Genomic DNA, 13,295 nt, shown 5'->3' on the forward strand with positions numbered 1-13,295 from the left:
CTTTCTCTTTTGCACCCCAGTATCTCTACTTGCACATCATCATCTGCACATCTTTCACTCCAATATTAATGCTAAAATGTAATTATTTTTTCGCCTCTAGGGCCTATTTATCTCCCTACTCTTCTACATTTGCACACACTGTACATAGATTTTTCTATTTTTCTTTTCTTTTGGTGTTATTGACTGTACGTTTGTTTATGTGTAACTCTGTGTTGTTGTTTTTGTCACAGTGCTTTGCTTTATCTTAGCCAGGCCACAGTTGTAAATGAGAACTTGTTCTCAACTGGCCTACCTGGTTAAATAAAGGTGAAATAAAATAGAATAACAAATAAAAATAAGCCCCCAATAATAGCACGGTAGGGGAGGGACAGTGACATGATGGCTTTGTAGCAGAGTGAATGATTACAGGGTTATCAAGGTTGCCGTTAACATTCATAATGTGCCTCTCCACTCTTATTGAGTCATAGACATTCTCAAACCATCCAAAAGGACTCAAACAAAGAGAGGGTCAACACAGTGCAACCATTGATATGATTTCTAATAATTTCGCTGCTGTTTCTGCCTCTGGGCCAAGGTCGCCATTGGAAATGAGAAAAGGTTCTCAACTGACAACCGGGATAACATAAATATAATAGGGCATTGTACACCGACGCACACAACTGCAACTCATCAATAAGGAGAAGAGATGCAGGTCCATGGCTCAGACCTTGGCAAAGCTGTTGTGCTGTTGGGGAAAAGCTTGATCGATTGTGTTTTACACCGTAAGTGGACACAGTAATGATCTAAATGGGATGGGGCATGTGAGTGTGGTGTGTGAGCCTACATGCCCTCAGAGACTCAGCAGCCTTTATTGGCCGTGCCACAGTCTCACGTTGCTTTGTCAGGGCCTGATTGGCTAAGTGTTTGTGTTGTGCCGAGATCGATTCTGTTGCCTTTTTAAAGTCTCCCTCGCAACGAGCCTCGATTCACTTTGTATTTTCCAATCGTTCCTCCTCCACTCCCGATCCTCTATTATTTTGTCCAAGCAGGTGCTCTCTTTCTTTCTCTCACTCTCTCTTAATCATGTTGTTTCTTTCTCTCCTTTGCTCTCTCTCACACACGAATACTCTCATTATCACTCTTTCCCCCCACTATCTCTCTCTCTCTCCCCCTTTCGATCACACCCTCCCTCCATCCCTATCTCCCTCTCTCTCTCGCTCTCTCTCTCTCACCTGTAGTTTGGCTGTGCCGGTGCTGAGGCCCATCAGGACCTGTCCCTTCAGTAGGCGGGCCACACGTTGGTCCTCCACCCTCAGCGAATCCTGGACCAGGTCAGTCACGTCCACCTGCCAATCACTGCCCAGCAGGAAGTCCTGTTGGCCCAGCCCATCAGCTCCCAGGGCCATAAAGTGTGTGAGAACCCGCACCGTGGTGCTCTGGTACTGAGGGACACAGCCAATCTCTGTCCTCTCACTGTCCACTTCATCACCATCATCATCACTCACCCTCTCATACCTGGAGAAAAGAAAAAGAAAAACGCTTGGTAAGAAGCAGAATAAAAGGAGCGTTAAAGTTTACTGCAGTTACCACAGTTTACTGCAGTTACCACAGACACATTTGAACGTGGGTATTTGTTTACTCCAGAGCAAAATATCAAATAAATACAATGCAACCAAACTTCACAGTAAAAATATGTTTACTTGCAATGTGTTTTTAGTTTTTATAAAAAGTTCTCTACTCTATTCTATTCCTTCATTACTCTGACTTCTCTGTCTCTATCTTCTCCTATATTATTTTCCATTGTTTGAATTGAAAGGGAGATTGAAACCCTGGCCTATAGGGACCCAGTCTTCCAACCTGGTCTCAGAGTATTTTGTATTATTCTGTACGTAAATCTGATCACTCCATTTAGTATGAAATGTTACGTTTCCTATTGTATGTATGAATTTGTATGATATTTTACGAATTCAAATTTGTATTATGTGTTACGAATTTGTAAATGTACAATATGTTACATATTTGCAAAACATGATTTGTTACGAATTCTAGCTAGGTGGCTAGGTGGCTAACAATTTATAGACATTAATTTAAAATAGTTCACACATTTTAATCCCCCCAAAACATTATCTTTGTCGTAGATAGACAAGATGAATATGAGATGAAAGGAGAGTTCCTAACGAGTTCAGGAAGCCAAGCTAGAGCTCTTTGGGACATTCACGGCGTTTGGGGCAGACATTCTGACCAAGAGACGTTTAGAACATTTGTAAAATGTCTCTAACACTAAAAATACAAATATGCATTTTACAGATAAAAGGAAGGTGAAATCTTATAGTTAGTCATTTTATAATTTGATTATGCTATATTTAAAAAGCATATAAGTAATTTCAAGCCTTATTCATACAGTTTTGTTGAATAGGAAATATACTGTATCATATAAAATATGTAATATATATTAATATTTTACATTATATATTGAATCCTCAAAAATGACTACACCTCAGCAATGCATAACTATTTTAACCAGAAAGGGGAGATTTTTACCTTTCTTTGAGTATACAGCATTACTAATTAATGTTTATGGCCCTCTCATGATGAATAACTACTTTTGGGGATTACATAGATTACATTTTCGATTACATTTAGTTAAATTTAGCTGGTTACGAATTCTAGCTAGGTGGCTAATGTTAGCTGCCGCGCTAATGTTAGCTAGGTTAGGGGTTAGGGGCTAGTGTTAAGGTTAGGATTAAGTTTAGGAGTTAGGTTAAAGGCTTATGGTGCAAAGTAGCTAAAAAGTAGTAAGTAGCTGAAAAATTGCAAATTAACTAAAATGCTAGAGTTGTCCGTGATGAGATTCAAACTTGCAGCCTTTCGGTTGCTAGCCATTTCTGTTATGCACCCACCCATCTATCCATCCACCCCAACGAACCACCCTCCTTTCATTTTTGCATTAATAAGTTTTCATGTTCAAAATTGTGCACTCACCTCAAACAATAGCATGGTATTCTTTCTCTGTAATAGCTACTGTAAATTGGACAGTGCAGTTAGATTAACAATAATTTAAGCTTTCTGCCAGTATCAGATATGTCTATGTCCTGGGAAATGTTCTTGTTACTTACAACCTCATGTTAATCGCATTAGCCTACGTTAGCTCAACCGTCCCGTGGAAGCGACACCGATCCCAAAGAATCTTCTCTAGGGTAGGGGGCAGCATTCTGAATTTTGGATGAAATGCATGCCCAAATTAAACTGCCTGCTTCTCGGGCCCAGAAGATATGATATGCATATAACTGGTATATTTGGATAGAAAACACTCTAAAGTTTCCAAAACTGTTAAAATAGTGTCTGTGAGTATAACGGAACTGATTTGGCAGGCGAAAACCTGAGAAAAATCCATTCAGGAAGTAGTTTCTTGGGGGGTTTTGTAGTTTTCTATTCAATGCCATTACAGTATCCATTGACCTAGGACTCAAATTGCAGTTTCTATGCCTTCCACTATATGTCAACAGTCTTTATAAATTGTTTCAGGCTTGTATTCTGAAAAATGAGGAAGTAAGAGTAGTCTGAATGAGTGGACCCTTAAGTGTCACAGAGCAGAGACCGAGAGAGTGCCTTTCTTGTTTACCTTTTAAATTGACAACGTTATTGTCCGGTTGAAATATTATCGATTATTTAGGCTAAAAACAACCTGAGGATTGAATATAAACATCGTTTGACATGTTTCTATGAACTTTACGGATACAATTTGGATTTTTTTGTCTGCCTGTTTTGACTGTGTTTGAGCATGTGGATTACTGAAGAAAAAGCGCGAACAAAACTGAGGTTTTTGGATATAAAGAGACTTTATCGAACAAAAGGAACATTTATTGAGTAAATGAATGTCTGTTGAGTGCAACCATATGAAGATCATCAAAGGTAAGAGATTAATTTTATCTCTATTTTTGACTTGTGTAACTCTTCTACTTGGCTGGTTACTGTTTGTAATGATTTGTCTAGTGGGCTATGTTCTATAAGTAAAATATGTTTTGTTTTCTGAATTTTTATAATGAGTTTTTCTGTATTTGAATTTGGCGCCCAGCAGTTTCACTGGCTGTTGAAGAGGTGGGACGCTAACGTCTCACGTACCCAAGAGAGGTTTTAAGTAACCATACCAAAGGTAACATACAGTTTCATACTAAATGGAGTGTCTCGGAGTTACATACAGAATAATACGAAATTCTCTGAGACCAGGTTGTCTTTTTCATCTACTGTGATGAAGCCCATACAGCAGCAGTAGGGCTGATTAGGTAAAGTACAGACCAGGGAGAGGCACCTGTCTTCAGCCCAATGACAGACAGAGCGTGGGCCAGAGACTTTAACCTCATGTAAACAGTGGAGCACTGTGAAAAACCGTAAACACGGAGGACACAGTCATTACCCTGACACCACTCCAATCTCCATTCTCTCGTTCTCTCTACCTTACATGTTTTCTCATTCAAATCTCTCTCTTTCTCTCTCTCCACTCAGTTCACACCCTCTCTCTCTCTCGTTATTTCTCCACTGAATTATTTTTCTTTAAAAACAACCCCCTCCCCATCCCCCTCTGTTCTCTGGGCCAGGCCAGGTGGCTGGGCGAAGTGCGACACTGACAACTTCCATTAGGTTTAATGATGCGTGGCCATCCAGGCAGAAAAACAGGCTGACAGGTTAACATGCTGGAGCTGACTGGCTTAGGTGCCCGGGCCCCCCCATTCCTCCCCCCTCCACCTTTTCACCGGAGGGATGACACACACGTCAGCCTAATCGAGGTGACATTTGCGGCAGGGCGCAGACAAAAGCAGGCAAGCCGTGTTCTCTCTGATGACCGCCAGGTCAGATAAGGTCTGGGCGTATAATGAGCTCTCTTTCATACTCACGACTCGACTGGCCTTTTCACCTCTCCTACCCACTGGACTAGAGTGATCATGGGCTCAGAGAGGGCCCTGAAAGCAGGGGCATATGTGTTAGAACGCCACCTGGTGGCCCCAGGGTTAAAGGGTTGCACAGTGCATTGGGGATAATGATGTATGTTGAAGTGGATTCGAGCATGCATTGTGCAAGGTAACTGAACAATCTACAGAACATATGCCTTAAGCTAAAGAACTCAAGCTTAATTGTCCAAATTTAATTGCCCATACTATAACAATGAGAGAAAATAAAAGACAGACTCAAACTATTATTCTCTCTCTTTCTTCATTGTTCAGACATGCCTTTGCCACCAATAAATCTCACTTTCACAACAAACAGGAACAAGACTGGCTGTGTAAGGACATTTACAGAATGTTGTGGAGGTGATAACAGATATGTTAGTCTCGTGTTTGGCTGACAGAAAGTGAGTCAGCGACAGAAATGATAAACAGAGTCATGGCAGTAATTGAAAGTCACATTTGTCCCTCAGAGAGACCACCGACGTCACCTGGGTATCCTGATCACAGCAGTGGCCATAGACAGGGGCGTGATGGGGGAGGAAATGTGTAGGTGCCATGATTAAGACATTAGCATCCTCACAGTTATTCTAAACCTCCAGATGAAGATACTACTTCAAACATAAGTGGTAAATATGTGGGAGGTGGTGATACAGGCATCAAAATTAACAAGATGCTTGAAGATGATTCTTGAAAGTTTGTATTTTACTTTGCATTGCAATTACTGTTTGAGTCAATTTCCCAAGCAGTTTGACCCAGGTAACACATCTCACTAACTGGTAAAACTACTGACCTCTTGTTGCCCAAGGCCACGGGGACTCTCCAGCCCTTGATCTGGCTGAGTTCGGGGTTGGCTATGTCGATAAGCAGGGGTAGGTGGGGCATCCACACACTCATCTCCAGTTGGGCACTCAGGTAGCTGTAGGTGAAGTTGAGCACCATCCTCATCCTCCCCCTCGTTTCCTTCCCATTAACAAACACATAGTCACAACGATCCGACACCTGGGGGGAAGAGGATGAGAGAGACGAGAAATAGGAAAACATGTTATTAAGAGAAAAACAAATGAAACTACACTGAGTGTACAGAACATTAAGGACACCTGCTCTTTCCTTGAAATAGACTGACCAGGTGAATCCAGGTGAAAGATATGATCCCTTATTGCCACTTCTTAAATCCACTTCAATCAGTATAGATGAAAGGGAGGAGACAGATTAAAGAAGGATTTTTAAGCCTTGAGACAAATGAGACCTGTATTGTGTATGTGTGCCATTCAGAGGGTGAATGGGCAAGACAAAATATTTAAATGCCTTTGAAAGGGGTATGGTAGTAGGTGCCAGGCACACCAGTTTGTGTCAAGAACTGCAACGCTGCTAGGTGTTTCCCGTGTGTATCAAGAATGGTCCACCACCCAAAGGGCATCCATCCAAGTTGACACAACTGTAGGAAGCATAGGAGTCAACATTGGCCAGCATCCCTGTGGAACGCTTTGAAACCTTGTACAGTCCATGCCCCAATGAACTGAGGCTGCTCTGAGGGCAACAGGGGGTGCAACTAAATATTAGGAAGGTGTTATTAATGTTTTGTACACTCAGTTTAAGTTCAAAATGTAGGCTACTGCTTTATGAAAGAATAAGATACAACAGCACATTCAGTGTCTAAGGGCAGTCCAGGGTCGAAGTTGCATCAAATTATTTCTATGCAAATATTAGTCATACAAGTTTGTACAGCTAGAGGGAGACAACAATGTTATTCTTATATCTTTCAAAGACTTGACATTTCTCCCTCTGTAATGATACAGATGACAGACTTGGCATTCCTTGACCAAGCCCTTGAAGTCTCTATTCAAGTGTGTGTGTGTGTGTGTGTGTGTGTGTGTGTGTGTGTGTGTGTGTGTGTGTGTGTGTGTGTGTGTGTGTGTGTGTGTGTGTGTGTGTGTGTGTGTGTGTGTGTGTGTGTGTGTGTGTGTGTGTGTGTGTGTGTGTCAGTGGTGGCTGCTGAGGGGAACATGGCTCATAGTAATGGCTGGAATGGAGTCAATGGAATGGTTTCAACCAATAGAAACCACATGTTTGATACCATTCCATTGACTCCCTTCCAGCCAATATTATGAGCCGTCCTCCCCTCAGCAGCCTCCACTGGTGTGCGTGTGCGCGCGGGTGAGCACACAGACATGCCCAGTGTGGAGGAACGGGACACAAATCTCAACTGATGGACCAGAGAAAGACACAAATCCCAAACGCCAATCAAGAAACAAAACCCTGGCTCCAGGTCAGCCCTATTTATGATTGGCTAAATCTCCTCCAATCAGTTCCAAAGCCTCTCAGATATAGATCGACCAATGGCATGGCAGGGTTTCTGAAGAGCATCTTCGAAACGTATGAACTTCTATCTTCAAACAACCTAAACCACTCGATCAGGCATGTATTCTTTCACAAAAGACTGGGAGGACAGATTTTGTTTTAGTTTCTCCATATTCAACGGCTTGTCAAAGCCTGTCGTGTATAATCACAACCATTTTCCATTCATCTGAAGCTTTGGATGGAGCGATAATGAAGATGGGCATCACTGTTAATCTCAGCATGCCCACAGTTTGGGTGTGCAATTAGTCTTTTATAAATCTAGTCAAAAGCAGGCTATCATCACTCTTCGCTGGAAGTGTCTAGGCAGTTTTTTCCACAAATGATGTGTCAGAACATCCACTCCTAATAGCTTCACTCTGTCAGTTCTCTCTCTCTTCTCTCCTCTCGCTCTCCTTTTCTCTCTCTCTCTCTTTATCCCCTTTTCTCTCTCTCTTCCTCACTCTCTGTGCCTCTCTTCTCACCCGTCTTCTATCTTCGTTTAACTGTCATTAAAACAGGCTGTGTATCAGAACCTACTTTAACCTGGGAGAAGCTTCTATAGCTTCTCTTTGTTGACCTGCTCCTTCCTTCCTTCCCTCCTTCCTTCCCTCCTTCCTTCCTTCCTTCCTTCCTTCCTTCCTTCCTTCCTACCTACACTGCCTTTCAATCCACTACCACTGTACTGTACAGTACTTGATGTAGGCTAGTTTAAAGGATTAACATTCCCTCTATATCTGTATGTGACTGTATGACTTTTTCTCTTTTGAATGTGAAAAAATAGTTTGGTCGCCAAAATGATAGAAAAACAAACGTGTGTGTGTGTGTCTATCTGACATAGCAAATTAAACATTCCCAGCTATATTTACAGGCACACACAAGCACACACAATCCTTTTCCTTCCTCTTCTCATTTCCCAGACACTGTGCAGGTTTTTAAAAAGTAATCCACCCAGAAAGTGATCTGAAACAATCCACTTCACTCCTTATTAAGCCTCCGTGCTATCTCTCTCTCTCTCTCTCTCTCTCTCTCTCTCTCTCTCTCTCTCTCTCTCTCTCTCTCTCTCTCTCTCTCTCTCTCTCTCTCTCTCAACTGCATTCTATTTTAACTATCTACAGTCTTAGAATAAAAGGTGCTATCTAGAACCTAAAATGGTTCTTTGCCTATTCTTTTGCCTTGGATAACCCTTTGAAGAACCTTTTGGGTTCCTTTCCATAGAGGGTTCTACGTGGAACCCAAAAGGGTTCTACCTGGAACCAAAAACCAGAAAACGTTTTGAAACCCTTTTTTCTAAGAGTGTATATGTCCCTTCATCTGCCTCTCGATATTGTCAATAACTATTCAACTACAAAGTTGAATTAAAGTTACTTTGAGGCTTGTGAAACTTTGACACGGAATGTTCCACATCAAGTTACAAATATAGACATTGCCATCATATTGATTTTCTCTGTAATTGTCGTGCCGTGGATATGTGAAGAAAATGTGTTATTTTCCAGTGTTCTTTGGCTAGAAGAGAATAATTCAATAATGTTGCATGCAACAGACAATTACTATTACGTTCATTATTCAAGCTTTGAATGAAATTACCAAGACTAGCTTGGAAAGAGACATGCATGTACATGTGGGGTAAGTTGAGTAATATCTTACATTCAGCATCACTCCGTCAAGGGAAATATAGTATTATTTCTAACAAAGATATCTACATATATTTCAGGATGTTGAGTATCCCTGGAAATAATCAGAATTCATGTAAACTTTACAGTTTTGAAAACAGCTTGTCCAAAAAAAAGTGGTCTCTTGGCATAACTTGCAGTATCCTGGGCATGGAGTAAATTGAGTTGCGGGACTTGGTAAGTTAAACTGCCAAAAAATGTCTGTGTTGAATGAAAAAGGACCACTAGCTTTTTAAAACCATGTCTATCTTTATTTCCCAAACACAATTCATCACAATCACTTTTTTGTTCTTGAATAAATGTAAGCATATTTTAATACAGGCTAACAAACACATTGTACTTAAAAAAAATATGTATTGTCACAAAGGTGCAGTGAAATGTATTGTTTTGCAGTGTCAGCCATAATAGTACAGCCCCCCTGGAGCAAATTCGGGTTAAGTGCCTTGCTCAAGGATACATCAACATATTTTCACTTTGTCAGCTCGGCTATTCAAACCAGCAACTTTTCAGTTACTGGATCAATACTCTAACTGCTAGGCTACCTGCTACCCTGACACCCTAACTTTGCTCCTGAGTGGCACAGAGGTCTAAGGCACTGCATCTCAGTGCTAGAGGTGTCACTACAGGCCATGGTTCGATCCCGGGCTGTAAAACAACTGGCTGTGATCGGGAGTCCCATATGGCGGTGCACAATTGGCCCAGCATCGTCCAGGTTAGGGGAGGGATTGGCCAGGGTAGGCCGTCATTGTAAAAAAATAATTTGTTCTTAATTGACTTGTCTAGTTAAATAATAAAATAAAACTACCTATTTTCCCATGTGGTTTCTTCTTTCCTAAATATTTAGTCAAATTATACATAGTGTTTCCTAGAAACAAGGGTTACCCCTTTGGCTCAACTTACCCCACTCTCCCCTACTGTACATTGTGTTTACGTACACTAGTGTTGTCTTAGTTGTCTTTAGGGCTCCTGAGTGGCGCAGCAGTCTAAGGCACTGCATTTATTATTGTGGAAAAGGAAACTGATGAAATTATTAATCTCACATCTACCTCTTATGACTGAAATAGCTGATCAAACCTAATCATTACTGTTGATTTGTTTATTCATCTCAGAGACTATCACAATTATATTAGGTTTTGACAGTGTAATCTTCCAATAACACCGAGACCCATGAGGTTTAGAATCACCATCAACGTTATGAAACCTACAGGGAGCTCTCACTCTCACACACACAACTTCAAATGCACAACCAGAAACACACACAAAATAAATAAACACACATATACAGAAATAAACACACACCCTTACACACAAACACACCCACATGCACACATCCATCAGATGGAGGGGGAGTTTGGCTGCACTCTTCCCCCTCTCTCTCATTGTCATATCCTAAGTATTTATCAGTGTGTGCTATTTGAGACAAAAAACAGGGAGGGACGTTGAGAGTGGAGCGCTGTCTGTCTATTGGTGGTGAATAGAATACATGTAGCATCTATATTATCAGGAGCCGTCTAATTACCACCACAAACCGATGCTGGCACTAAGACTGCACTCAACCAACTCTATAAGGCGATAAGCAAACAAGAAAATGCTCATCCAGAAGCGGCGTTCCTTGTGGCCGGGGACTTTAATGCAGGCAAACTTAAATCTGTTTTACCTCATTTCTACCAGCATGTCAAATGTGAAACCAGAGGAGAAAAAAACTCTAGACCACCTTTACTCCAAACACAGAGATGCATACAAAGCTCTCCCTAGCCCTCCATTTGGCAAATCTGAACATAATTATATCCTCCTGATTCCTGCTTACAAGCAAAAACTAAAGCAGGAAGTACCAGTGACTCGCTCAATTCAGAAGTGGTCAGATGACGCAGATGCTATGCTACAGGACTGTTTTGCTAGCACAGACTGGAATATCTTCCGGGATTCATCCAATGGTATTGAGGAGTATACCACCCCAGTCATCGACTTCATCAATAAGTGCATCGTCGATGTCTCGTATCGAGCTAAATCCGCTACATCCGCATCGAGCTAAAGGCTCGCTTTCAAGGAGCGGGAGACTAATCCGGAAGCTTATAAGAAATCCCGCTATGCCCTCAGACGAAACATCAAACAAGCAAAGCGTCAATACAAGGGTTAAGATTGAATCCTACTATACCAGCTTTGACACTCGTTGGATGTGGCAGGGGTTAAAAACTATTCTGGACTACAAAGGGAAACCCAGACGCGAGCTCCCCAGTGAAATGAGCCTACCAGATGAGCTAAATGTCTTTTATGCTCGCTTCGAGGCAAGCGACACTGAAGCATGCACGAGAGCACCAACTGTTCTGGACGATAGTGATATTGCTCTGGGTAGCCGATGTGAGCAAGACCTTTTTAAACAGGTCAACATTCACAAAGCAGCGGGGCCAGACAGATTACCACGACGTGTACACAAAGCATGCGCGGACCAACTGGCAAGTGTCTTCACTGACATTTTCAACCTCTCCCTGACAAAGTCTCTAATACCAACATGTTTCAAGCAGGCCACCGTAGTCCCTGTGCCCAAGGAAGCGAAGGTAACCTACCAAAATGATTACCGCCCCGTAGCACTCACGTTGGTAGCCATGAAGTGCTTTGAAAGGCTGGTCATGGCTCACATCAACAGGATCCTCCCGGATACCCTAGACCCACTCCAATTCGCATACTACCCCAACAGATCCACAGATGATGCAATCTCAATCGCACTCCACACTGCCCTTTCCTACCTGGACAAAAGCAACACCTATGTGAGAATGCTATTCATTGACAACAGCTCAGCGTTCAACACCATAGTGCCCTCAAAGCTCATCAATAAGCTAAGGATCCTGGGACTAAACACCTCCCTCTGCAACTGGATCCTCGACTTCCTGACGGGCCTCCCCCAGGGGGTAAGGGTAGGCAACACCACGTCTGCCATGCTGATTGTCAACACTGGGGCCCCTCAGGGGTGTCTACTTAGTCCCCTCCTGTACTCCCTGTTCACCCACGACTGTGTGGCCAAACACGACTTCAACACCATCATTAAGTTTGCTGACAGCACAACGGTGGTAGGCCTGATCAATGACAACGATGAGACAGCCTATAGAGAGGAGGTCAGAGACCTGGCAGTGTGGTGCCAGAACAACAACCTCTCCCTCAATGTGAGCAAGACAAAGGAGCTGATCGTGGACTACAGTGAAAGGCGGGCCGAGCAGGTCCCCATTAACATCGATGGGGGCTGTAGTGGAGCGGGTCGAGAGTTTCAAGTTCCTTGGTGTTCAAATCACCAACAAACTATTATGGTCCAAACACACCAAGACAGTCAACGGCTCGGCTTCTGACCTTCTGACCTACAGAGGGTAGTGCATACGGCCCAGTACATCACTGGGGCCAAGCTTCCTGCCATCCAGGAAGTATATACTAGGCGGTGTCAGAGGAATTGTCAGAGACTCCAGTCACCCAAGTCATAGAATGTTTTCTCTGCTACCGCATGGCAAGCGGTACCCGGAGCGCCAAGTCTAGGACCAAAAGGCTCCTTTACAGCTTCTAACTCTAAGCCATAAGACCGCTGAACAATTCATCAAATGGCCACCCGGACTATTTACATTGACCCCCCCCCCCCCCCCCACTTGTTTTGTACACCGCTGCTACTCACTGTTTATTATCTATGCATTGTCACTTCACCCCATCTTACATGTACAAATGACCTCAACTAACCTGTACCCCCGCACATAGACTCGGTACCGGTACCCCCTGTATATAGCCTCATTATTGTTATTTTATTGTGTTACTTTGAATATTTTTTTACTTAAGTTTATTTGGTAAATATTTTCTTAACTCTTTCTTGAACTACACTGTTGGTTAAGGGCTTGTAAGTAAGCATTTCACGGTAAGATCTACACTTGTTGTAATCAGCGCATGTGACAAATACAGTTTGATTTTATTTGATTGTGTCTCTACCCTCTGGCCTAACTGCTCAAAATAGACATCTCTCTCTCTCTAATCGTTAAAACAGCAAACAATTTACAACCAGGAGCAGATTACATACAGTACTTCAAAAGATTTCAAGGGTATTGCTATCACCAAGGGAAAGTTTAAGACTGTTTGATCATTTCTAATACTGTATATATTGTCAATACCACATAACTATCAGTTGCAGCTTATTCATTATAGACTGAAATAGCACAAACTCCAGCAATTGTGGGTTTTCATAAAAACCAATGCCCTCTCTGAGTTTTGTGCAACAAGCTTGGGATATGCACTATAGAAATAACATATTATTATCAGCATTTTAATTAGCCCTGACAAACAACGGCATACACTGTGACTGTGTCTATATCTAATTAGGGTACATTCAACAATCTAGCTG

General features: G+C 42.2%; 1 protein-coding gene across 1 annotated transcript in view; it reads right to left on the reverse strand.

The window, feature by feature from the left end:
- LOC129818386 (transmembrane protein 132C-like) overlaps positions 1-13,295 on the reverse strand; it is a 169,317-nt gene that overhangs the window by 19,282 nt on the left and 136,740 nt on the right. Inside the window, exons 6-7 of the mRNA XM_055874221.1 lie at positions 5,713-5,921; positions 1,212-1,494 (exon numbers count right to left, since the gene is read on the reverse strand). Coding sequence (XP_055730196.1) covers positions 1,212-1,494; positions 5,713-5,921 — 492 coding nt within the window. The remainder of the gene's footprint in view (positions 1-1,211; positions 1,495-5,712; positions 5,922-13,295) is intronic.

This window comes from Salvelinus fontinalis, chromosome 21 (genome assembly GCF_029448725.1).
Source record: "Salvelinus fontinalis isolate EN_2023a chromosome 21, ASM2944872v1, whole genome shotgun sequence".
Lineage (NCBI taxonomy): Eukaryota > Metazoa > Chordata > Actinopteri > Salmoniformes > Salmonidae > Salvelinus > Salvelinus fontinalis.